The sequence below is a fragment of the Myiozetetes cayanensis genome, unplaced genomic scaffold (assembly GCF_022539395.1).
Source record: "Myiozetetes cayanensis isolate MyiCay16 unplaced genomic scaffold, myiCay2020 scf1, whole genome shotgun sequence".
In the NCBI taxonomy this organism is placed as follows: Eukaryota; Metazoa; Chordata; class Aves; order Passeriformes; family Tyrannidae; genus Myiozetetes; species Myiozetetes cayanensis.
This window is the reverse complement of record NW_026086604.1, coordinates 38,415,707-38,442,968: the sequence shown is the minus strand read 5'-3', so window position 1 is coordinate 38,442,968 and position 27,262 is coordinate 38,415,707. Positions and strand designations below refer to the sequence as shown.

At 36.6% G+C, this 27,262-nt stretch overlaps 1 protein-coding gene across 1 annotated transcript; it reads right to left on the bottom strand.

The window, feature by feature from the left end:
- Positions 1-792: 792 nt before the first annotated feature.
- Positions 793-27,262, bottom strand: TCEA1 (transcription elongation factor A1). Its single transcript, XM_050328666.1, has 9 exons — positions 27,119-27,262; positions 21,527-21,589; positions 16,557-16,662; positions 8,807-8,894; positions 7,622-7,767; positions 5,727-5,783; positions 4,737-4,891; positions 2,844-2,990; positions 793-1,915 (listed from the first exon to the last, which is right to left on the bottom strand). The coding sequence occupies exons 1-9, from the start codon at positions 27,185-27,187 to the stop codon at positions 1,766-1,768; spliced, it is 981 nt and encodes a 326-aa protein (XP_050184623.1). The 5' UTR covers positions 27,188-27,262; the 3' UTR covers positions 793-1,765.

Genomic DNA, 27,262 nt, shown 5'->3' with positions numbered 1-27,262 from the left:
TGAATACTCAAATCAGATTTAACTGACTATTTTAAGGCATTCCTGGAAATAATACCTACTGAGAGAATGTAAAATACATGCTTTGGGCAATAAAATATATTGCATCGATCAAAGCTGGCTATATAAACAAGTTTAACCAACAACTGCAAAAGAGGTCATCATATCCACTAATAAATTTTCAAACCTTATGACCCAAATTTAGTTCTAGTCCAGAAACAGTATATACAAGCTAGAGAGTTAACTAAACTGTGAATTAGTTAACAACTGAGTTTATGTAATGAGGAACTTATATACCTTTTCTCTTTGCAAAGCTAGTGAACACAGCAGCAAGAAAGAAATTCCATTCTTACAACTGAACAAATGTGGAAAGGTAAAATACACATGGGAGGAGCGTGTATATTTCAGAACACAAAAAATACATTACATTATTCACATAGTTAGAAAAAAAACCAAGACAATTACCAAAATATTTAATTGGTAAAAGTTTAATGTCAACTTACTTATAAAAATGAAAAAATATTTTAAAATTCACCATACAATTGAGCAACCTGGCCCTACTGACTATCAGCTATAGGAAGGTATTTAAGGAAATGATGGTTGTGTCAAAACAAAGGCTAACTTCAGGCATGTATGCTGCTTTAAAAAAGAAAAAAAAAAAGGAGAAAGAAAACCAAAACCCCCTCTCATTTGCAGGAAGCTAAAAGCTTAGCCTAGTTTTTAAAGCTAATTACAAAATCCTTTTTCATACTGGTCCAGATGTCTTGACAATTTCTTCTTCTAACAGAACTGTCAAAAGAAAAGAATTTTTTATGAGATCTTTATACAGCTTAGTTCTACATCTTTGCAAGAAGAAACAGAAATATGACACCATACTTTGGATATGGAAATTACTAGTTATAGCATTTGCTTATATTGTAACCATTCCTTCACTCAGGCATCTGTATACAGACACTTCTCTAACTGCCACATTATGGAAGGTTTTAAGGACAAATGAACTTTTCCAGGTACTGCATCAAACAATTTCTAAGCTTTGCATATTATTTGGATATCTCAGACTACAGATCTGAACAATATACAGTAATAAGATACATAAAACAAGATGCATAAAGTATGTTTTTAATGTGGCAATCTTAATGTATGCTGTGCCATGGCTCTGCAGAGCTGCAGCATTCTTACTACAGAAAAATAACAGAATGAGGGTATCATGCTTCCCATTGCATGCTATCACATTTTAAATTGTAAATATTACAGGCCTTCATTTCAATGTTTCTCCACTTTATTGGACTACCTGTGTTCCTCAGAAGCTTTATAAATTCCCATTTCCTGAACTTAAAAAAAAAATTAAATCAAGTTATCACTGCCCTATATTTACAGTGACACAGGAATATGGCAGCAGTCAACTCTCTTTTTTTATCCCCCCCCTCTTCTTTACAGAGTAGCAAAAACCAGAGAAAACTACAACAACAAAAAGTCTAAAAAGGTCTATTCCACTCATCAGTGCAGAGATTAAAACCAGTTAGATCATCTTTGGGTGAAGAAAGAGAAAACTAACACAGTGACTAACTTGTCACTACTTTGTATGGCAAATGCTGCAAGGACTAGGTCAACAACCCTACTTCTCTCCCCCTTTGCTACTGTCTTACTTGTGTGATCTCGCACCTTCAGTCAAAAATACATTTTTAATTCAAAGGTATTTTGCAATATAAACATGGAATATCATTAATGGGCTAAGAAATAACTAAAAGTCAAAAGAAAGTCATTTGTCTCATTTACTGTAAACCAAAATTAACCACAGAGCCTGGCTGCCTTCTATCAAATATGCAGAGCAGTCTAACAGTCTTACCTTCCATCTGTTTCCACATTCATTACAGACAACAAATGTTGTCATGGGTTCATCAGCACTGCGGGTTTGAACCTTTGGCAAAGGTAAGAGCCAGAGCGGAAAAGGAAAATTAGTATCTTCAATTTTTGTTAGTGTGTGTTCAATGTAAGCGTTTAAATCAAAGTTTAATACTAAGGAAGCAAATTTCAATCAAAATACAAGTTAACTTTATGCAACAATTGAAACTGGTTTTTTTCCTAACTATAAAGCCACCATAAACTTAGATTTTGACAGATTTAGTGGCACTAAAATACCAATTTCGGCACTGAAACCGTGTACTTATTTCTAGGAAAAGATTCTGCACTAAGGCTACATGTTCAGTACAGCTTTACACATATTTACCAACGTAAAGGCTTAAACATCTCATGATTGGAAACGAGCTTTCTACTTTAAGCATCGTGATACACAATATTAAATTATAAATGCAGCTGATCCTAAGATGAAAATTACATTCCCCGAAGCACTGTTTAACCAATTAAAGCCCTTCTTCTTGCAGTTGTAGGAATGACTGTAAATCTGGGCCTAGGATTAGTCAGATGGTACAATAAATATATATAAAAAGATACATGTGTATATACATATATATAATTTTTTTCTACTTAGTCCTTCAGTATAAAAAAGTTTACACGCATTAAAAACAGTATGTTATCTCTCCTCCACATAAAACCATATTAATAAGATGTGATAAAAAGAATTAGCAAAAACTCAGCATTGCAAAGAAACTGAAGTTCCAGTCTGTACAGCTACTCAGCTTGGGTTTACCAAAATCTTTGGCAAATAAATACAACACATTCTCTTTACGCCAGCACACCTAAGTGCACCCACCTACCTTCACATTTTGTAATTTGTCAGCATTTTGTTAAAAGTTCATTTTGTAATTCCAATTTATTTTTCTCTGACAATCTTTATATAGGACTTAAGCTTTGAAAAAGGAAAACGAAGAGTCTGAATAACCACGCACCTGGGTGTATGTACAGTTCTTCTTTTTGCACTTGCCACATGTAAACAGATCGGTTTGGGTACCTCCTGTTTTAGCCATCTGGTGCTCTCTGATAGCTTCTTTGGTCAGATTTTTGCGCATTTCTTTCAGTTCATCACTTGCCATTTCCTGTTAAGGACAAAGAGCAGACAGAGTTTACAAGAGAGTTTTTGCTTTAAAACAAGTTACAACTGTGTGAGCCAATACCATTTTTTATTTAGAATCCATGAACAACAACTCTACTGAAAGACACTGAATTTCTACACGTTTTTAATTTTAGAAGACTTCAGTTGGGATATTTCACAGCACAGAAGCGACAAAAAGTTAAAAATGTTCTTTTTTTTATGCACAGATGGGGACAAAAAAAAAAATCAGTAAAAGTTACAACGTCAAACATCTAGAAACATTTCTATGAAAATGCATTTCTGAAGTTCAGAAATATAAGAGAGACAAGGTAGAGGACTTAAAAGTTCTCCAGAGGGGTAAAAAAGGTCCTCTCCCTAGGTTAGATTCTTGGATAATTATCTCATTGACCTACATAGGGTTATCAAAGGAAAAAATTTACACTATTTTGACTATTTGCATATTTGTACTGAAAAATATAGTATGGTCAGAATTTACCATATGCAAAGAGAAATCATATACTGCAACACACTAACCAAGGAGCTCAGAATCACCAATTTTCTTTTTCCTTTCAAACAGTTCTAGTGTGCAGGATCTCCACAATGTCTAGCAATCTAGAAAAATATTTGTTCCGTTTCTCTTCAATACAGTTTTACTCCACATCCCACACAGAGGTGGAATGCAAAATCTTGCATTAATGCTGTTTCACTTCAGAAGTAATCTTAACACTAATGGGTTTTTTAATCTTTAACATTTTAATACAAGTCATTAATTAAACAAAGAACAGGCACTGGACAACACAAAACAGATGTTTGTGCATCCCTACAAAAACATGTAGGGAAAGAAAAAACACTGAATTTCCTTATTTTTAATACATTCTTTTACCAGCCTCTACCCTAACCTTTATGTAAAGCTCTAGCAAAAAAAAAAAAAATCCCAACCAATCAAAAAAAAAAACAAACCACCACAAAAATTTTTCGTTTTGGAATAATCATGGTTTTCATTAGTTGATCATAAATTTACTATCCTTCAGTCTCCTTCGTACCTGATTTTGGAGAGTAGAATATTTTGATTTGCAAAGACAGCAATGATCTGAATGGGAATTTTTATTCAAGTGCCCAAAATGTTCTTTCAATAATTTAAATTTTATTTGATTTAAAGGGCAATTCTCCTAGCTTCTCTCCCCAGTCATTCATGTTTTTATTTATTAGTAAGAGCATCCTTCAAGATCACTTGGAATATTCAAGATACACATAAGTTTTAAATAAACACTGAAAATAACATTGGGAGAGGGGACAGATCCTTAAATCCAGAGTGATACCTTGCACAGGAGTGTAACTGCAGAGGTTAGCAACTGAAAAACAAACGGCAAGACAGACTAACAGATATCCAGAAACACGAATGGACAAGCAGTTTGGAGTCATTACCCAGTCATACTTACATCTTCCCAAAGTTAAAACACTATTACCAGTATATCATGTGGCCTTTGAAAAACATGCCAAGTTTCAGAATAGAAACAGTTTACCTGCCTTCTGACTTACAGCCAAAAGTCAGATATTTAAGATCCAATATCAGACACCACTTTTACGGCCTCTGCCTCAACAAAGCCCTGTAATTTAGGCTGTGCAGCCACAAACAAGCCACAGTCTTTCAGAAGTGTGGGCATCTGACATAAACTATTTTTATGGCTAGTAAATACAGGCCAGGATGTTAGTCCAATAGGGAAATAGTTCAAGACTATGCTTTACTTACCTCTGCTGTCATTTTGGCAAACTTGTCAGGAGGAATGTTTCCACATAATACATTTTTCCTTAGGTTAGGGTTCTTTGCATCCTTGAGATTTGCTATTCTACTTCGTACTCTATTTTTGTATTTCATATCAGTGTTTTTTAATTCTTGAAAAATAGGTGCCTTGGATTTAAGGAACAAAACATTAACAAGTAAAACAGAGCACTATAAAGGATTCATTTGGGGGGGGCAACTTTTCTAAAGCAATGAACTTCTTCGCTATTGATCAAGTCCCCAACCAACAGTCACTTTCCTGTTCAACACAGCAGACTTCATGTCCTTCTCAAGCCTAATCAAAGCTTAGCACATGAAACTTCAATTTTGGGGTAGTAGGCTCTCAATTGAAATTGTGAAAAGTCACCCGTAGGTTTATGTCCAGGTTCTTGGACCTCATACTAAGAATTAAATGATTACAAAACAAAATATTCAAACAGTGACAGATCAGTGACTCTTTTTTTTTTTTTTTTTTTTTAGCAAAAAGAAGCCCAGACCTCTGTTCTGGAACTATTCTAACACTGCTACCAGAGCCTCCCTTTCAAAAACTCCAAATTAATTTAGAAATAACCTCATAGAAAATTAAATAAAGATATTAGAAAAAGATAAAGGCTGTTAACAAGAAAAAGAAACAAAACATAGAAGAGCCCAGCATTTTATGTAAGAATGCTTCAGTTAGACAAGATTGCTGCTGCAAAGAAAACATACTGAGCTGAAAAAAGCCCCCCACACAGTCACCTACACGCACTGCTACATGTTTTAAGGCAAATCATTTCAGTTGGGCTCTTTTTTTAAATACTAAATTTATGTACTGATGTGTTGAACACAGTTTGCTACATTTGTTTTACGTGAAATTTATAAGTACTCAACATATAGATCAAGTTAATTAATTTTAAAATTATCAGCGTTTTTAAAAAAATACTCCTGTTCTAGAGCACATAGATATACAACAAAGGATATCTTCTTCAATCTGAGAACCCAGCTCTTCTTCATCAGCACCAATAGCAATATAATCATCTGAAAAAAACAAATACTAAAATATTACCAACCTGAAACTCTCAGTGTTTTATATCCCTGAGAGCCTATTCACCACTCTGAAGCTCAGCAAATTATGAAACACCTGCAGTAAGTCTTCCATTTGTGTACGTAAGTTTAATTTACTGCATACTTATTGTTTCAAAACTTACTAACTGGAAGAATAAGTGAAATGTGAAATGAAGCACAACAGAAGTTTAAAGAAGTTAAAAACCTTTCCCAAACCAAAAATTCTGACATCGAGTTGCAAACACAAGTAGAAACAAAAAAAAATTGCTATACAGAAATATTCTCTTAGGTTTGGCAAATACCCATCTCCACAGCATATCTGTGCATAGAATAAACTATTATAAAAAGGAAACATTTTATATTGTGTTTAATCAACTGTTCCAGTCCACACAATACAAGAATAAGCAAATAAATGTTTTGCATGCAAGTAAGAGGAAGATTGTATTAGAAACATAGTAATTAGGTAACAGAAACAGTATTTAGATTTTTTTAAAAGTTCAAACCAGAAATGTGTTATAAAGCATGTAAATTATAAGAGATGGACCACGCAGTCTTGAAGACAATGCAACACTTGAACTACAATTTCTCAAGATAATTGTTTACTGTTTCTGACCAAAACTCACAAGGACAGCTGCCTTCCTATGATAGCTGAAGGGCAAAGTAGATACAGTGTTTTACCCTCATTTCAACATGGGTGTACTTCAGTGAGTAATTCAAACACCATTTCTCCTTAGATCTCATGCCGAAGGCCATAAAACCAGAAAGTAACCTTATTTTTTGACCATGGGTCATCAGTTTATATGTGCTGTACAAAGCAACGCATCAAAAAGGGTTCTTGGAAAACTAGCTAAAATTAAGACTGCATAGAATTATGAATACTAAGATGCTATGTGCAACTTCCTGGTCACAAACTGCTTTAAAAGTCTACCAACTACTTATCCAGAGGACCACAAATTCATGGTATTTAGTCAGCTTTCATTGTTGCCTGTATCTGAATTCATGTGAATTAAATGAAAGAATAAAAGAGTGAAAGGGGTAAACATGGATGATTCAGAAGCCTACTTACTCTGGGTCAAGTTACACCGAGTGAAGAACAGAGAAATGGGAGCTGAGTCATAAGTTCGGAAGAAGATCATGACCCACCGGAAAAAAATTAGGTAATTCTGAGAAGTCCAACTTTCAGTTTGTTCCTTATCTAGTATTTCATTCAATTTGTCAGTGTAAACACACCCAAGTGTACATGTGAGGTAAAAAAAAAAACCCCAAACTAACACGGTCAAGGAATTTACAGATGCCCAAAAGGCAGGAAGAGCAGAACAAGACTCTCTTATTCCAAGTATCTCGATGAAACATCAAGAATAAATTAAAACAGAAAGGCAGCATTCAGAAACCAAAATCTGAAGGTCCCCAGGACCTCTGGTGTAAGAAAGGCAGTCATGTATACAGTGGTACTCTCTCAGTCAAAAAGACCGAGTTACAAAAAAAATAGCACTTTCTGCAGAAGTACTTAAATAAGGCATTAAAGAAGGCAATAACCTTCCCGAAAAGAAGTTGCCCTATCAGAAAGTTATTAGATGAACTGAGCCACAAAATGTCCCATGTTATCAGCAACAAAAATATATTTTGATACATTCTCATGCTGTCAAGGTTACTCACTACTTGCAACTGGTAGAACTGGTCTACGGATATACACGAACAGACACAAACAGGGTTGATTATACCCTATGGGGGAGGAGAAAATTAAAGGGGGAAAGACAGAAATAGAAGAGAAGAAAACAGATAAACTTGAAAATATAGTCTACAAAGCTCACCTCCTGTTCTGAGAGCTGCAGAGAGCATTTCTCTACATTTCACTCGTACAGAGTCTGAAGTGCTTGGAGCTCGGGGAAAAGAAGGGATGAAAGAATTTGAGGGAGCACTACCCTCCTCCTTCCTGCTGCTGGAATTGCTACTTGAACTGCTAAAAAAAGGTAAAAAGGAAACAATTTTAATGTTTTTTCCCTTCTTCAAATAACTTTGTTTCTGGGCAAAATGCAGGTCTTTTGCTATATCCATTTGATGGCATTCCAAAATAAGAACACAGGCCACCTTCTAAAAGCTATTTATAGCTTTACAGTCAATACAATCTATAAAGTGTCTTTAGACTATTCACCAGGGTATTCCATACAATAGTCACAGCAGGTTATTTCATTCCATTATATGGCATACAAGCTTTAATTCTCAGTTCTTTACACTAATGTGAAATCTTTTTTTCCTCCCACGGAACTTTAAAAAACAGTGAAGATACATCACGCCAAAATCCACTCTGCAGCAAATGCATTGTGTTTAATCTGTTTTTGAAGGGGTACCATGGTCACAACCCCTCCCCTCCCCAACTGATGTAGTTTTGCAAACTGTAAACTAATTTTTCAGCTTCCACCTGGACAAACAGTTAGAGGCTAGATTTCAATTTGAAAACGGCTGCTGAAAACAGATTCACTAAAACCTGGAGTGTATAGAAGAAACGGGCTTGCAAATACTCTTTTGTAGATGTTCTTTAGCTCCTGCAGTGACATTAATATGGGCTCCTTTTTATGACAACATCTTTTGTGTTTACCAAAAGAAATGCAGGTTGTTTATTAAACATAAAAGCTAACAGACAAAGGAAGTATTCTAAACTCCAGCATATGCAATTACCACAAAGCTGAGACTGAAAGTTGTTTTACAGATCTCAAAGCTCAGTGCTAGTACTGAGAGAGGACGGAGCATTTGACAGATGTGACAGATGGAATAAACAGTAAACTCGACTGGCCATATCTTGACTTATGGTTTTCTTTTTTTTTTTCATGTCAACAGTAGCACAATTTATTCCTCTACCAAAACACCATTTCTTGCAGAAAACTGTCTTTTAGAAAAGAACGTGGTAGTTGTATCTAATATGACAAATTTGGACCAAATAGTTTAATGTTAATTTATACTTAGTGAGATTATTTGAACAATCATGAAGAATTAAGCACCTTTCTTCTCTGGCTTCAGGGCTGTTTTGAGAGGAAGATGCAGGCTCCTTTTTCTTTTCTTCAGAGTCTTTATCAGTTGAAGGTCCATCTGGAAATACAAAACACGAGAAATTCTCTTCTACACAGAAACAGTAACCAATTTCAAGCAATGGTAAAATACCTTTCATGATTTCTCCTGAACCAGCTGGAAATGCTATGAGCTCCCACTCTCTGCTTCGACCCTCTCTCACAGTACAGCCTTCCACTTTCCAACACTCTCCCAACCCCGCAAAACGAAAATATGACAACACTTCAGATTCTTCGAGTCAAGTCCAGCATCTGCTTAAACTGGCAGTGAAGACATGATGAAAACGTAGTCTTAAATGACTTATTTTTGCCGACACTGCTGCAGTAGGTAGACATTAACTTCTTAGTTAATCAAGTCCCTGAAGCAAATACATGCCATTCTTTTGAACTATATTGTGAAAGCAGGGTTGTCAAAATATAAAGATAATTTTTATATTTTTGAAGGAGTTTTACAGACAGACAGACAGTATTTTCTGTGATGGCTCTTAAATTATTTGCCTTAGTGTTTAAATATATTTGAATTTGTCTTTCCCATACAGGCTGTGTTTCACTATAATTTTATAAAGAATGAAGACAAAAGTCTTTATGAAAAAGGGTAATCACAACATTTAATTCTAGCACAGCAAGAACACAAACACCCTTTTATTGTAAAGAAGATTTTAGAGTGGCTAAATTAAGCTCCTGCTTTGATTTGCTCTCTAGAAAGGCTGGCTCTCCACTGCCTACAGAGAAAGCCTAGTGAGATTGGCATCACTCACTGACAGATTTTGTGAATTCTTCTTTCCAAGCCCTTATAGAGCCACCATTACACTTCTAAATTCATACACTATGTTATTGGAATAAGCATATATTACAAACTTTAAAAAGAATTAAAAACAGATCAAGAAAAGGAAGGAAATCTGTTAAGGCTCACTCTTGCCCACAGAGATGTCCTGAACCAGGCATGCAAATTCTTGCTTAAGCATCTCAAAGTATCCTTATTTCCAGAAGAATCCCATCCCCACATTTCTCAGAGGAACTTGGTGGTAATACAACACACAAATTCAGGTCTCTCATTCAAACACTGAACTTTTTTTTTTAATTTTCCTAGAGTAGAAAATTTCTGTAGTGCTGTTTTTTAATAGGAACACGAAACTGAGCATGATTTTGATACTTTCCTCAACTTTCTGAGTTAGGGAATTTACCCAGTCAAATATCACTTTGTTAAAGAATCATCATCATAAAAGGAGACCAGAGATGAGGCACCCATCTACTATTCCATCTCCAGCTGCACCTAAAAAGAGATGATTTTTACAAAATAGCATAGGAACCAGCAAAAGACACAAAGCTCCTTCTTCAGAATATTTCCCCAGCCTTCAAGAGTTCACCAACTGTTTGTAACTGTAACTGAATTCAATTCTTGATAAATTTCTCCATTTAAGGAAAATTAAACACAGTAGATAACACACTTGGACTGAATGTCTTTAATAAGTTAAAGATGTTATTAAAAAATCCTAATAAATGTATCAATCTATTAATTATTACTTATAAAAAAGTAATTTCACTAAGAAAGTAAACAAAGCCATAAACATGGATCACACCAGGTCTTTGCTATGACACTTGAAGTACACAATACTAGAAGAAAACAAGTCCCATTTTTAACATGCACACATACATGACTGCTCTCTATGGCAACAAATGCTTACATGATATATGATTTTTAAAATCTTCTAAATATGCATACAATCTCATTTACCTTCACAACCTTTTAAGCACATGATCATCTTTGTCAGAGGTTTTAAGACAAACCAATAGACCAAATAGGTATCTCTGCTTCAGCCCATATTTCTTTCTGGTTCCCAGGTTGTCAAATTCAGAGCTGACCTACGTATCTCCTGCTTATTTTGCATCACACACACCACTGTGGTATAGCTGGTACCCGGTATTCATCTATCAAACACTTCCATTTAGCCCAGCACCGTTTCATCAAAGAAGGCAGGCACCTGAGAACACCTGCCAATACCCCAATGGTTTCTTTCCCTTATGGAGGGCAGGGTGTGTATGAGGCACTGAGATAATGCAAGAGGTAAAAGCACAGCTCCTCTTACACCTGCAGACCAGTCTGTGCAAGCAGACTTGTCTTAAAACAAGGCCAAGCTTCTTCAGAAGCTGAGACAACTGGACCATCTTCAGCAAGTATGTCTCCAAAACTACAATTCCTTTAATCACTTAAGAGTTTACGGATATTTTTGTTAAATCCGGTTTCAGAAATCTGAAAATAAAGTTAACAATATTATCCTAAGTCATTCACTCTTATGAATCATACATTGGAAAGCACCAAGGAGAGGAGATGCTGTGTCAAGCTGGATTTATTCTTAAACTCACACATGAATAAGAATATCTTATTTTACTGAGATACTGTATTGACAAAAGAACAGAATGCAATTAAGAGCCTGACAGACAGCATTTCAGCTATCCACTGGGGAAAGGAAAGAAATGCCCTTGACAAATTAAAAGTCCCTACTAATTAACTTATTTTACATTCAGTGGCCAGACTCTAATGGAAAGGAAGAATGACAGCTAACGGGAACTACAAGCCACAGAAATTCTAACAAAGTAAGATGGAAACATCTGTGAAACATCCTTAAAAATTCCAACACGATTCACCTCAGGAAGTCTGCAGAACATCCTAAATATTTATAAGATATAAATTACGATTTGCTTTAAAGAGGCACAGTTCCTTTTCTCAGCTCTATACCTATTTAAACTTTAAAATCATTTTTTTCAGAAAAAAACTGAAATTGTCACCGATTTTAGGATTGAAAGCTGTAACTTCAGTTTTAGCAAGCCATAAAAAAGTCTTAAAGCTTTGTTTTTTGTAAGAGAAGCTAATTTATATTAACACTTCTTTAAAATACAAAAAACACACCAGTAACATGAATTTCCTGTTAGCCATCAGAATAAGACTATCAAAGGCTGAAGACTGGAATGCAGTTTCTATATTGTACCTGTAACTACTCTGAAAGATACTCTTAGTTTCTCCAGTGAAATAATCTCTCCAGGGTCAAATGTGACATGATAGTCATGTCACAAAAACAGAAATTTCAATATAATATTATACAGCCAGGTAACATAATTAATCTGAATGTTAGAAGTCGTTAACAGCTTCATCCTAGATTTTTCTAGCTATATTACAAGTCAACACTAGATACTTGCTAGTAACAAGAAAAAAATTAAAAAATATAAAGATGTAATGTTATTTATTCATAAATCTAACTTTAAACTAAGAAAAATTTTAAAGTAAGAATTTTTCCAGAAATTTTTCCTTAATGAAAGGTGACTAGTTATTCCCTGGAAAAACATGAGAATTTAATTTAGGGGGATATTGTATGTTACTGTTTCAGAAATCACCACCAGAACTTGGAAAGTTTTCTGAATATTAAGCAGGTTAAAGGAAAGAGAGATGAGAACATGTATCAGATGACTTAGTTATTAATTTAACAATGACCCTCATATTTAATAATTATTTAGGCTCTATTTTCCAGACTCTGAACAAAATAATCTTAAGATGCACAAGCAGCAATACCAGTCAACAATTCCTCTACAAGATACAGTAAGACATAAAGGTAAGATCAATAAACTTTCTTCTCAGTTGTAGCTTTGGGGGAAAGAATAACTAAGATCTATAAATAAAGAACAAAATTATTAATTGCTTGCTGTTTTTAAAGATTTTTTTTTTTATTATCAGTTACAGAGGAGGATGACACATGGACTTCCTCAGCATATATCCTTTTCTCTTATACAATACGATGTAATTTGCATCATGTGTTATTATCTCACCACTTATAATCCTAAAAAATTATAGATCTACTAACAGTACCTGGAACAGTTCCAAATATATATTCAATAGGAGGTGATTTCCACACCTCACACTTGATATGAAAATGAAACTACTGAAATTACTTTTGCACTTGATTCTACTTGATGTCTTATAAAAACAGGTACTCCTCTTATTAACAGTAAACAATAGTCTTAAACACTATTAGAAACTAATTTAAGAACTTGTTTTGTCAGTAACTTTTTTTTATTAAAGCCAGTAGGTTTCTATATGTCCTTGAACAACTTCAACTTCACCTAATGACAGCATTAACCTGTAAGATAGACCTAGACTGTACCTGCTTACTCCAGTAGAATCAAAACCAGGTGCAGTGTAACAAAGGATTTTACGAACAAAGTAATCAGAGTAAAACACTTCTGTGAAGCCTAGCTGGTGTTATTAACACTTAAACATTCTTTTAAAATAATATTAGTCAGGCATGTCCTTTGTTGAAATAGGCATATCAAAATGTTTGTGGACTCACCTTTAGTTTTCAATACTGGCAACAGAGGATCACTCAGTGTTAAGATTATTGTCCAATGATTCTCCATTTCTATTCAGGACATTAAGTTACTGGAGATGAGTTTACTTACATGTCTGGGCATTCTTTTTCACTGTATACTCTTACAGTTCACCAAGTGATGGAGGTTAAATTCCTTAAAGGAATTTTTGTTGCTTTTTTAATATAAAGAAACACTTCTCACAACCTAAATGAGCATGCATGGATTCATTAGCTGCGTGGCATACTCCGTAAACTCAGTTACTCAGCAAAACAATCAGTATTTGCCAATCCTATGTTATAACTGAACAGTATTTTATTCTGAGAGCCAAATTTGGTTCCTTATGCAAATTGTGACCGCCTTGGCTGTGTGGTTTAACGTTCTTACAACAGTATCTGAGAACACCCTTGCACTGTGGCTCAGCCAGTGAGTCACTTCAGACAACACTCGCCAGCCCTGTGCTGTGCACCTCCCAACCCCCCTGAACAACCATTGCTAACCTGTCAAGGCTCTAGTCAAGCACTGGAGATCTGGTGATTCACAACTCACTTTGATTTCCTCTCATGTTTCCCATGCACTCCTAAAATCTGAAACAGTACATGCAACCTGAACAGTAAACAATTCTTTCCTAAATTCAAAATGTCATTTATAAAAATAACTCACAAAGACTTCAGACCTCTGAGTACAATGCTCGGTACGATTAACAGCTGTCCGCTTCTGCTGCCATCTTTGATCCACACCATTTTACATGCACTATAAACAGCATAATCGAAACTGATTTCTCAAGCAGCTCAACATATGGTATTTCGTATTCTTCCGAGAAAGTCAAAACTAATGATAAAACAGAATAAGAGTACTTTGTAAGATTCCCACCCATACTTATACCCCACCTTTCATAGTTATGAGAGTTTAAGTTCTAATGAATAACTGAGCAGCGATACAACAGGTGAAACATTTGCCCTACTATGCTTTAGTAAAGGGTCTATGTTACAACCAAGGGGAATTTAAGTTTTGAATGCTGTATTTTCAGGAATAATTTGATTTTATGTAATAAGCACACTACCATAACTATACTAGACCTGGCATGATAACGTGTACACCATAATATCTCTCCTGTAGCGAAGATTAGTGCATGAACAAAGGTCACACCCACTGCCTCAAGACTCACTCAGTTCTGATTAATGCCAAATATTTGCCATTTGCTTTCCAGTTCCTCACATGTTTGACTTCAGCTTCTTGCAAGAAGGTAGAGACTCAGGTAGAGTCTCCCAACTATGTTAAAACAATTTGAATCTAGCAAGCTATGAAAGGGAAAAGTCTACCTTGCCCCAGTTACTGATGCAATCCCTGTGCAGGAAGCAGTAACTGCCAACAGGCTGGACCAAAAAAAAAAAACCAAACTCAGATAGTTGAAATTTAAGCCTGAAGTAATAAACAGCACTAGTTGTGGCACAGGAGGCACAGACTACCCCTTTCAGCAGCAGCCTGCACCAAGATTGACCTGCCATGACCATCAGGCAACACGTTCTTGTTCATACCCCTGTTCCAGGGTATGAACACCCTCCAGTCCTCAGGCAGGAGCAACACTCCCCATGTTTCACAACGTTTGAACATGTAAACATCAGTCAGCTTTAAGTAACAATATATTATGACAAATTTGACTGACTGAAGATACTCAAGTGTTAAAAAAACATAGACGCTACTACTTTTACTGTCTCAACAAATAAACAGCAAATTCTTTAGTCAAAGGACAGCAATAACGAGGTAAGTGTCCTACTCCCCAAAAAGAGCAGCATCCCAGCACACTCCCAAAAGCTGAGAATTCCATTGGAAAAAGAGAATATCTCCTCTTCCCTAAACTAAGCTGCAGTATCAAAAATTTGAATTTCAGAGAAAAAAAATAAAGTAAAAACTGCAAAACATTGATAGGGATTTGGTTTTTTTTTAAAACTTAGATTAATAACTTGAGAGGTAGATCACTCAATCCAGTTGCTACTTTTAGAAGTCTTTTGAGAGTAACTCAAGTTAATATGCAAGTCCATTTCGCCACTTATGTATCTTACCACTTTTATGCACTGATATAATAAAGTTGGACTTCACGTTTCAAATGGATATTTAAAAATAAAAAGTATATTATTTTCACTATTTACCAGTTAACTCTGATCAGATCCTATGAAGATCCTTTATAAGCATCTATTTTATAACAAAAGTCATTATGATTTTAAAGATATTTTATCAGCATGTCTAGTATTACCTGAACGTAAATACTAAAACTAACATAATTAGTATTATCTAACTTTAAGGTAGGTTGAAAAAAGTTTGCTGTAGAGGCTGTTGCTCCTTACTAGAATATAAAAGTTGAAAGTTGTCCATTTCTACAGACAGAGTATTTTCTACATAATTTACAAGACAGTAATAAAGTACTGGACAAAATACTTAATAATTGATAAAAATGAGGCTGAGTTCAAGTGGCAGGGGACACTAACCAGTCCAAATATGTATTTGGCATATTTTTCTAGACAGAATGGTAAATATTTAAATCATAACATAAATTATTTTCTATTTAAAAATTTTAAGCTTGCTAAAACTAATCCTACACAGACTTACATACAAAGAAACAAAACAGAGTGCAGCACAGTATATGAACAAAAACACCTGGACAGAGTTTGAGATTTGTGTGTTTTCAAATACATTAAGTACTACCAAATACCCTTGAATAAAACCCTAAGAGAAAGGTTTCATTAACTGCATTAATTGCTTTAAGGGAAATTAATCAAAAAGTATTAACTCACTAATTAGTAAGCTGTTTAAAATTATGGTTTTTTAAAAATGTAGACCTATTTCTCACTATCTATAAGTTCTAACACATTTTTAACATCATTTTTATGTTGTTCTTTTTCTCTTCACAAATCACTTCATAACCAAACTTCAAAGCCTCCACAATCTCCTATGAGATTTTGCACCAGTTCTTCAGAGCACTCGTTATATCTGACACAGGAAATAGAACAGGTTTGTTAGCGCCTTGTGCAGCAGCACAGTCACTGCAGCACAAATGCGGGCAATGAGACTTCAGACAGGAATCACATCAGAGAAGCTGATTTCCCACTGCTTGCCAGCCTCAATAAAATACATTAACTGTTTCTCTGAATACATTCTCACCGTAATGCACTGATGACACTCAAAGAATAAAACCCACTTACATCAGCACAGAAAGTTTCAACACTTAGACAGGAGCAAAAATATATCTTAAGCAAGGCAGTGTCAAAGATGTGCATCAAGACTACACACAAGCAAAACATGCAAGAGGGGGAAGTTTGTTTCACCATACCTAACAGTTTCTTCCAAGACTTGATAAGAGATTTTGCCAAAGAGGTAACCTCTTCATCTGTGCTTTGCTTGCGTATTGCATTCACTGACATTCCAATTCTGGTAGACTGCAAAATAAACAGAAACATACACTATAGAAAGTGACAGGAAGACAGTTTAACAAGTAAATATATATAAAGCTGTACTTGAGCACAATTATTTTTAAAAGTATCTTTTCTTCTTCGCTTTTGTGTTTTATTTTAACATTAACAGGATGAAATGCTACAAGCCTTTGTATAACTTATTTTAACAACACAGACATTGTAAAAAGAAATACAACAGTATCACCGTTTGTCTCCATCACAGAAGTCTGGGGAGAGGGTGGGCAGCAGGGTTAAGGACTGTATTTATATTTTGTTATAATCAGAAGCTTGCTAACTGCTTCACTACATCATACTCTTAGAATTCCCATTTAGTAGTGGCTGTGGAAGAAGCTGTAATACCAGTTGGGAGTGAGCACGTTTTAGTTTCCTAAACATTTTGGCAATATTGAGATTCTTTAAAACCTTTAGCACAGAGAGTTCCACCTTCAGACAGTAACAGAACTCTCTGTGTTTAAGATTTCAAAGAATGACCCAACCTCCTTCTCTCTGAAAAGGCCGAGACAGCTTTAAACCTTTGCCACTACTGCCACCTACAGAGTGAACAGAAGAGTAATTTACAATCCAGACCTTTTAAGACATAAATTAAGCTCAACAGCAACATTTTAGAATAGTTATGACTGACATGTTCATGTAACAAGTAGAAATTTTTCACTTTTAGTTGCACAAGAAGAGAAAAGAATTTAACAATAAAAACAAGGATTTTATTATCATTTCATATTTTGACTGATGACTCGTCTTTATCAATTTTGAATCGTTCTTAAGATGCTTAGTTTTGTTGCATTAGCATTTACAGAACTCACTAAATATAAATTATTCTACTTACTTTTGCAATAGTTCATCATGAATTTCCTTCTCCTTTAAAGGAAATTTTAAACCTTTGTGGCTCGCTAAAAATGGAAATGATTTGTTCCTGTAAATTACTTCTTACAACCCACACAACACTTTTTGAGGCACCACAGATGTGCTAAATGATTGGAAATATACTGAAATAGTCAGTAGCTATTTCAGCCAAGAAAACACATCAAATAACCTCAGGTCTGAGCATCAGCTCTAAACACATATTTTGGATTAAAGAAAATAGATGGTAATACTCACCTGTAACCAAAGTATTTCAAGATGGACTCTGCTCACTCAGATTAACAGTCTTTTCTTAAAATTTTGAACACTGAATCTCAACATTATGTTCAGACAATAAAGAATAACATCTCCTTGAAAATCCGTAAAGTATCACATCGGAATGAGAAAAATGTATCTACAAAAAAACCCCAACCCCTTCACTGATAGATACCTGGGCATAACCACAGCCTACACTCATCAGCAAAGAGAAAACACACAATCTTACAGACTGACTTAGGTAAGTATAACCCAAAAACTCAAGTAAAACTCAAAACTAACTAGATAAATTAATTTATTATTTTGATCACACAAGAGAGATAGATTATGGCAACCATTTAAACTGCCAGTTTTCTTATGGCAGTACACAAAAACAGTTCATTTGTTCGCTTTTATAGAGCACTTGATCTGGCCTGCCTGAAGAGAGGGGAAGGAATGATCTACTAATTTATTTGCCTAACATGGATAATGGCAAAAGATCAGTGTTATATTCTCAAAATGGTTGTGTTTTAATGACAGCTGACAATCACTTGAAATTTCCTCAGCCTTCCTGTCTATGAAGTTGTTCTTGTGAGGGTCATTTTTAAAGTGAAAAACTTTAAAAAGTAATTTTAAAGTGATTTTAAAGTGAAAAACCCCAGTATTTTCATTTTGCTCCACTTAAAATTCTAGAGCACTTTTCATCTGCTTTCAGAGTAAAGACAAGCAAGAGATGGCATAAGGTGGGCCAAGATGGCATAAGACAGATGTTTTCACCCCTGAAGCATTCAAGTTGTAGGTCAAGCAGCCTTCACAGACAGGAGCTACAGTGAACAGAAGTAACCTATAACTGAACTCAAACCAAAGCATACGGCAGCAGAACAAATGAGAAAATGTAAGGGACGTAGCTGAGGAAGAAAACCAAGCACTGAAGCAAGCATAGATGTTACCAACTTTAAACCATAAGCGTATGAGGCCAGAGAACTGGTGAGCCCTCAGACACAGCAGAGCCAAATCAAAGGCTGAAGAACAGCCACCTCCAGGTTCCCAGGTCTCCCAGCTTGCCAGTGAACTGGCACGAAGCCGTTGACAAGGACTACATCACAGCCTAGTTCTGCATACGTGTGTGTAATTTCCAGTAAAACCTGTTTGTTAAAATAAAGCCCGTCTGTCTCACTCACTGTTTAGCTGCACATTGCCCACAATTAGCACGGTGTCCAAAGGGACACGATGCCTTTAATACTGTGTGGCTGCTAAAGAGATTTGCAATTCAGACCGCCAGATAAATCACGTGTGAGGAAAAGCTACTGGCTCCCTGCCTAGCTGAGCAAGGATCAGCTTGCTTACATAAAACTCGTTAGATATGACACAGTCGTATTATTGTCTATAATCACTTCAGCTTTCTGTGAAAAGAAATTTGGCAAGAAAGACACAAGACATAAGCAGAATTCCAGACTACTGATATGTATCTTTCTATTCCACATACCTGTATACTGTTCAGAGGACTCACCAATTCAGACTGAAGCAGCAGTCATGTTACATGAAAAATCATTGCTTCTCATACACAGGAATAACAAAACTATCACATCTGCTAGCAGTGTTTTTCTCAATGTAACCAGCTTTCAAAACTGCTTAAAAATGGGTGTGGAAGTATGCTTTTCACTTGTGTCCTGTATTTCATCAATTCACACACATCAATAGATACCTCAATCTACAAAGACTAGTAAGGAAAACACAGCATAATTAGTGCTCCCACTTTCTCATAATCATCACCCTTCCTAACACGAGCACACTAATGATCCACTACCAGAACAATGGGTATTATTTGCATTTCAACTCTTGCTCCAAGTCCTCTATTGCTTAAGCAAATTTCGGAGGCCAATGTAGAAAGTTTACATCAGACACTACATATTTATAGAACTCTCAGGAAAAATAATGTCAATTTGAGTCTAAACAATCTTATGCAGTGGAACTGTTTTGAATACAGCAGTATACATTTAAGAATAACTTCCCAAGTTCTAACACAGTCAACACACTTTGCTAAAATACTTGATCCCTTTAGACCTACTGTAACATAGAGATATCTTCTTTACGAACATGTATGGTGCTGCTCTAACACAGATTAAAACCAATCTTTTACTGCAGATATTATTTCATACTAAAAACAGGTACCTGTAATATGGAGGGGAATAAATAAGCTTCTTTCAAGTAGGATAGAAAATTGGACAGTATGAATATGCAGCCCTATATAAATTAAGTCAGGGTCACACAAGTACTCTAAAAGACAGACAGTTTAGTTTGTTTTGCAAGATTAAGAGTCCTCCTCTATTGATAATTTTACTTATGTTTTTATTATAACTAGTAAAAGAATAAGTTATATACATGCATATTCTTCAGATCCTCATGGTTCTCAGGCAAAACTGTTCTGGTGTTCTGTGTAAAGCTTCTCCTTCTAATCTTCTTCACGCTAACCAGAACAGGTTTGCACAGATGCATTTACAGAATTGTCAGAGCACTCACACAGATTTTTCATTTCAAAGACAAAAAGCCCCATTATTACACAAATACTTTGCATTAAGACTGGGACAAAGAAACTCCAAAGAATCAGGTTAACAGAGGCTTTTTCTGGGCTTTGTTCTTGTTCTGTGTGGGGCATTCTTTCTGTGGGGTTTTGAGTTCAGCTTTTTTGAGGAAGAAGGTTGAACACAGGGAAGATGGTCTCAGTTCTATCAGCCATGTTCATTCATGCATGAAGGTGACACTTTAAAATTCCTATTTTCTGTCACAAACAGAACTATCAATAACCTATTAAGTTATTACTAAGGATGCATGAATCAAGAATGTCGTTGCTACTGACACTTTTAAACTTTATGGCTAATTCTGTACCTGTGACCATTAACTGTCACCTAGAAAAAAGTTACTTTTCAGTCTCCTCCAATTTAAAAGTGGTTACCACAGCAAATTAGGTCTTAGATTTACCTCTACCGTTTGAAAATTGTCACAGATAGGGAATACCTAGTTACTTTGGAAAAAAAGTTGTTCATTGATGAATTGTGTGACAAACTCTGAAACTTGACAGGCAAGTACAGTTTACTCAGTGTATTTTTTGAAAGAATTTATAAGTAATATACTAAATATTGTGTTAGAGATGTAGATACATGCAACATTAGCAAGAAAATGCATGCAACAGGGAAAGATTGTACCACTCCATCACTTCAGCCCAGGAGAGTAAAAGAGAAGGAGGAGTATAATTACCTTAAGAAATACAGTACTCAGAGTTGGGGGGTAGAGTGTCAAATACAACTTGCCTGAAGGTATGAACTATGCTTCTCCTCACTTAGGATCCAAAACCAGAACTAACTACATAAGAAAAGATGGTATCAGCTATAATCAGGTGCATTTTCCTTCAGGAGGAAGGAAACACGTCACATTTATGTTAGAGTAAGAACGTAAGATTCTATGGAAGGTAAACTCATAAGCAGCTCTTCCCCTTTTCCATGACAAAATTCACTATTTTGAACTTAAACAGAAGGATAAGTTTTAAGAGCTTCCTAGTGGAAGAAAACACTTAAGTGTCCTAAATTATGGTGAATACAGACTATTTACTATGTAACAAAAACGATGCTTCCAAGGACTTTCTACCTAGAAATCTACAGCGCAACCTCTTTCAAATTGGCTGCCTCCACCTTCATCATTATGGAGTATTTGCAACATAACAACAATAAGAAAATCATACCTGTAACAACTCAAGGGTCATGGGAATATTCTTAAGCTCCTTCAATAAATCAAGAGCTCCAGCCTGAAAAAAAGAAAGGAGAAAGAAAGATCAACCTAGTAGCAAGCAGAAACTTCAAATATAATGCCAACAATATACTCTCATCTGTCTTCAGGATTGCAGATTGGATTCAAACCACCAGTTCTCAATTTATCCACTGGACACCTCTAAGACAAGGAATGTTCTGCTTTACAAACTCTAAGCTTTAACAGGCCTTAACTTGGAAATCCAAGTATTGACTCAAAGACACAGGAAGTTTTATCTCATATAACTCAAATGCCAGTCAAAGCATTCTGTCAATTACTAACCAACACACATCCTCAAGGGTACTTCACTTAACAGCATCAGAAACAATCCAGACAACAGAAGCAATTTTCAGTTCAGAACAACCCATCTGTTTTAGCACAAGAACAAGTTGAGAAGCTCTGCACAGCCCATCAATAATGCATATATATATATATAAAAATATAAATATACAGATGTCATTCTTAATTGTATTTGCAGTGGTGTGGTAAAGCCAGATATCATGAGTTTTTCTTTTTCCCTTGGTAAGACCATAAGGAAAGGTCCTAACTAAATTCTGTATAAAAAGAAACTTTCTAGATAGATGAGTCAATTCAGAGATTGCACTACCAGGTATTAACAAAGTCTATACGCAGCTACTCTGACTAATAATTCATTCCTTAGCAATGTTGGTCTTACTTAAAAAAAGGTTTCATAAATGTGAGATTTATAATTCTCTTTAACCTCTACAACCTCCTTTACCACCTAACCACCTCTACTTCAGCAAAGCTCTGCACCATCCACTTCTTACCATGCACATGGTTGTCAGACTATACAAACCTCCTAAAAGCTGAGATGATGTGGTTGTTACTCAAGTGCATGTCGTGCTGAGCCTGTGAGTTACAAACAGCAAGAGGGCAACTGCCTTTGCATCTAAGAGGCCATTCTACTCAGGCCCAGTTTACTACCTTCCCACCTTTTTTTTTTTTTTAATTGGAAATTTAATTTGGAAATAAACCCCCCAAAATTTCCAGCTTGCAAATCTTTGGAATTTGACCCCTTTTTGTTTCCTTACCTCTGTGTCAACTAATCCTATTTTGGTTTGCATTTTGCTTGCCTTTATTTTCAAATTCTCCCTAATCAACTTCTGACACCTGTTGCAAGGAAACTTGTAATGTTCTGCTGCATCTGCAAGTCTTCCAGTTTAACCACTAAAGATAGCACATCAACTAACCACCAAGAGGCTAAGAAAGATGAAGGTAGAACATCTGTGTCACAGCCAAAGAAACACAAGTTTGGACACCTTCAACTGTCTGCTACAACCTCTATTTTTCAAACAGTTCTGACTCAAGCCTCCAAAACCAAACATTTCAATAAAGGTCACCTTACACAAAATCACTTATAAGTAAAGTTTTACTATTTTGCCAAAGCCTTATTTAACTTTTATTAGTGATATACAAAACTTCTCCTGTTTTAACAATAGAATTTTAGCCACAATGATGCAAAACTGAGAACTGTCATGCTGTTTTCAGGTGCTAAACTGAGTGAGCATACTAAACCATTTCTTTCTCTAAACAGCCATAAGTGTGGTTTCTTCTCTGCAAACCTTGATTCAAGTAAAGGAAGTTAATTATCTTCACTGCTACAAAACAAAATCAAATTCAAGGACATTTTCTTAGCTGAAAGAAAACTAATGACAGAAGTCCATAGACCTTTCAAAAATACCATCTGATAACACCTCCAAACCAATTAAGTTATTAACAAACTGTACACAGTAACTCCAATAAACACGGGTTATTGTAGTCTGCAACTTCAGCATGGAAGTGACACTATAATGCAAAGCAGCACTCCCTTCACCTCATCTCAGAAATATAATCTAGTCAAAATTTCTTTGCCTCTATTATGTCCCTTTCCAATTGTACATGTCAAAACAATTTTATTACTCTCAGAGTAAACATTTTCTAAGACTAGGAACTTGATACATAGGAGGTTAACAAACAAACAACACCAAAACCAAGTTAACAGATGTTACCTATATTTTACCTTAGTTTCTGTAGCAAATTACCAAAATTTCTAATGAACTAATACTTTCTAGGCCTTCACACTTCTCTAATCAATTATACCATGTACCAAGAATTAGATGCTTTAAAATTAAATTTAAATGGAATTTAAACTCACACCAACTAAACAGTTTTTCATAACCGCTTTTTGTAGCATAGAAGTCAAATCCCCTCTTTTTCTCAAAACCAAAGTGGAAGTTGCACAGTACCACTTGCATTCCTTTTTTTCTAATGTAGGACTTCTCTGTTTATTAAAAAACCCAACCATTAACACCATTATTATAAATCTTTCTTTAAAGGCATATCTATAAATTTATAGACAGTGAAAGGCAACACCCCACAGTACCAAGTTGGCTGGCTTCTGGCTTCCTGTTTACCTTCTTACTTAAATTAACAGAAGTCAGCTTCATGCAGATTTAGCAGATTACTCCTCTCAGCTTCTTTCAGTTGATCAGATCATAACACCACAGAATGGTGTTCTATATTCATATTTTAAAGCTGTGCTTCAGGCAATAGAAAATGGAGTGCATTTTTGAAGACAGCAGAGCTATCCAGTTATATATAATTCTATTCTACCTAAGGGAGTAAACAATAACACAGACAATTTTACATTCTTGATTTTTTTAATCCATGGGTGCAGCCTTATTTCTCACATCTATTCATTACAACATCTTAATGAAAGAAAAGTGTACTTACGTACAACAAAAGCTATGAGGAAGACACTGCAGCTTTTAATCCAATTGCAGATATTCTGAAGGAGGACTAATACCTATTTCCATTTGAAGCAACAGCAGAAATATGTATCTCACAGTGCATTAAATACTATATCGCATTATTATTTACCCTTTCAAAAGAACTGCATGTATCACTTGACTAAAATAGTTATGAAATCTGCACAGCTACAATTAAATCCTTAGTCAATCACCGAGAGTCTGACTCAGAAAGGGTGTCTACATGACCTGCCTTTTCCACTCATCAAAAGGAATGCCAAGGAGTGCTCTGCCACAAGCCACAGAGTCACCTTTTGTATGAGACACGAAGCATCTCTTGACATCTGAGTCTTGACAACTTCAGAGTGAACATGTATCAAAGCTTTTTTTTTCTTTTAGTATTAATGGGTTTAATCAAATCATTCTCATTCAGAGAAACAGCCCAAATACCTGTTCTTGATGAGTAAAAATGGAGAAAGGTATACAAGACGTTGTCAAGGGCATCATTATCCAGTGGGTACTTGTGTAAGAATGAGTTTCTCAATTCTTCTTCTTTGTGAGACAATAAAGTACCTCTTCATGGAAATCACTTTAATAATTTTGCTAATAATAGTATTTTATCTGCAGGGCAAAACTAGGTAGGAAATCACATTGTGCAATTAAAGAAGGTGCAATTAAAGAAGGTATCTTATAAATGACAAAGACTAGTAAGGAAAACATAGAAACATCTCCTGTGTTAAATACCGATGTACATCCTCTCCTACCTGAGGAGTCGGGCAGGGATAAAAAGAAAGGGTTTTTATCATTGTACACATATGGACTTTGGACAAACTATCAGATCTCGACTCCTGGCCACATCAGCAGCTCAAGCCCTTGGCTTCAGAAGGTTTGAGACGGGGTCAAACTAAGAACAGAGTTGTTACTTGTGTGTAGTAAGGAGCTGGAGCAAACGAGCTCTGTTCCAACACAGTACAGAAGTACAACTGCCTCTGGTGCTGCCCACACTCTTGTTTCTGGGACAGAGGTGAAAATCAAGGCCCAGCACTGGCTACAGCCAGGCCCAGCTGTGCACGTTGCATTCGGCCACATCAGACCTGCACTGACCCCGGTGACATCACCATCAAACCTCTGCAGAGGTTGTAAAGTTAATTAGGTTACACATGCTAGAGCGTGGATACATCTCCCCAGCTGCTGCTAGGAATTTTATTCAAACTCCTAACACCCCCCCCGACCCCAGATCACGGAGGAATACCCTGTGGTCACCTGCAGCATCCCTGCTCTCGCTGCTCCCCAGGATCAACAGTCATCCCCACGTTACCTGGCAACTGTCATTTCCTTTCTGTTGTCAGAAGTTTTACAAATAAAATTGAACTGGCTGCCCTTTATCACTCTCACTGCCATAATATTTAGACATTCCACAGTCAGTATGTTTTCACCCTTTCAACACCTCACAGGAAGGAGCCACTACATCAATTTTAGAGAAAGTGAGACAGCGAACTCTTTTCTGCTGAAAAGCATGGAGAACAGAAATAAAAACAAAGAGAAAAAAATTAAATTAATAAATGTCAGTCACCAAAAATTCCCCTAAACAAGGTTCCTGCCACCGCAATGTATCATTAGAGGGTTCAAACGTATCACAGCTAAACCACACGTTATTATTAAAACTTATTAAAAGTTATATTTATCCTTAATTAAAAAAACAAATTACTTTATCTATAAGGTGAAATTCCACACTGTTGAGTTCAGAACTATCACTATTATTAAGCATTTCATGCACTATCTTAACATACAGAAAAAAAAAAACATTAACTTAATGTATTCTAATAGTAGCTTGCAGGAAGAACAATCACAAATACACAATTTTCCAGAGAATAACAACGTGCCCACCCAATATAGAAGTAGTAAACAGAGTTTACAATTTACTTACATGCTATTTTATGTAACCATAATCAGTTAATTGGCTGTTGCTGTACACTCTGATTTTACTTACTTTGATGGGTTTGTAGGAATAGTACAAACACGATATGTTATCTAAGTAAGTTCTGTATGAAGGGCATACATGATAATTGAGTCAAGCTAACTGAATTCTGCCTACCGATATTCTACCTCCATTCTGACTTACAAGTTATTCTCCAGATGATTAAACAGAATTAAAGTGTTTCAGGTTAGAGAAAAAAAGAAAGAGGCTCGCACTCCCCATCTCCTTCTGAAGTTTACCCACTCTACTCTGGCCCGCCCTGCCGCAGCACGGTTCGGGTTCTTTATTCACATCTTACTTGGCGCATTCCACAGAAAACTCCAGCTTTCGCGCCTGAAAGCGACAACACCCGACCCACGGGGGACCACCACCGCAGCATTCTCCTCGAGGGGACTGGGCTCCCCACACACCCCCGAGCGAGGCCAACGCCGCGGTTTTAGTGAATGGGGAGCGGAGAGAGCAGCCCTTCACAGCCCTTCGCAGCCGCTCACGGCCGGGCCCGGGCGGGAACCTCCTCCCGGCCGAAGGCGCCGGGGCGGGCACGGCGGGGCCGCTCTCCCGGGAGCAAGGCCGGCTGCCGGGCCGAGGCCCCCCCTCCCGCGGCGCCGGGGCCGCCGCAGCCCCGCGGGGCGGAGGGAGGCGCCGAGGCCGCCGGGCAGCGCGGGGAGAGGCGGCGGCGGCAGCTGGAAAGGCCGGGGCCCGCTGCGAGCAGGGAGCGTGAGGCCGGCCGGGGCCGCGCCGGGGCCCGCGCCGCCGCCGATTCGCCACCCGCCCCGTCCCGTCTCGCCGTGCCGGCGCTCACCGCGTTCTTCTTCTGCACCATCTTGTCCATCTTCTTGGCGATGCGGATGATCTCCTCCTCCGTGGCCATGGCGGCGGCGGCGGCCCGGGCGGCGGCGGCGCCAGGCAGCGCGCGTCGAGCGCCGGGCGCAGGAGCCAAGGCAGA

Excerpts from the sequence above, each read along its gene's own strand:
- TCEA1 (XM_050328666.1), bottom strand. The coding sequence starts at position 27,187 with ATGGCCACGGAGGAGGAGATCATCCGCATCGCCAAGAAGATGGACAAG. Across the intron at positions 4,892-5,726 it reads GGGTTCTCAGATTGAAGAAG|CTATTTTTCAAGAATTAAAA; the intron begins ATATCCTTTGTT and ends AATCCAAGGCAC. Across the intron at positions 1,916-2,843 it reads AGAACTGTACATACACCCAG|GTTCAAACCCGCAGTGCTGA; the intron begins GTGCGTGGTTAT and ends CCTTTGCCAAAG.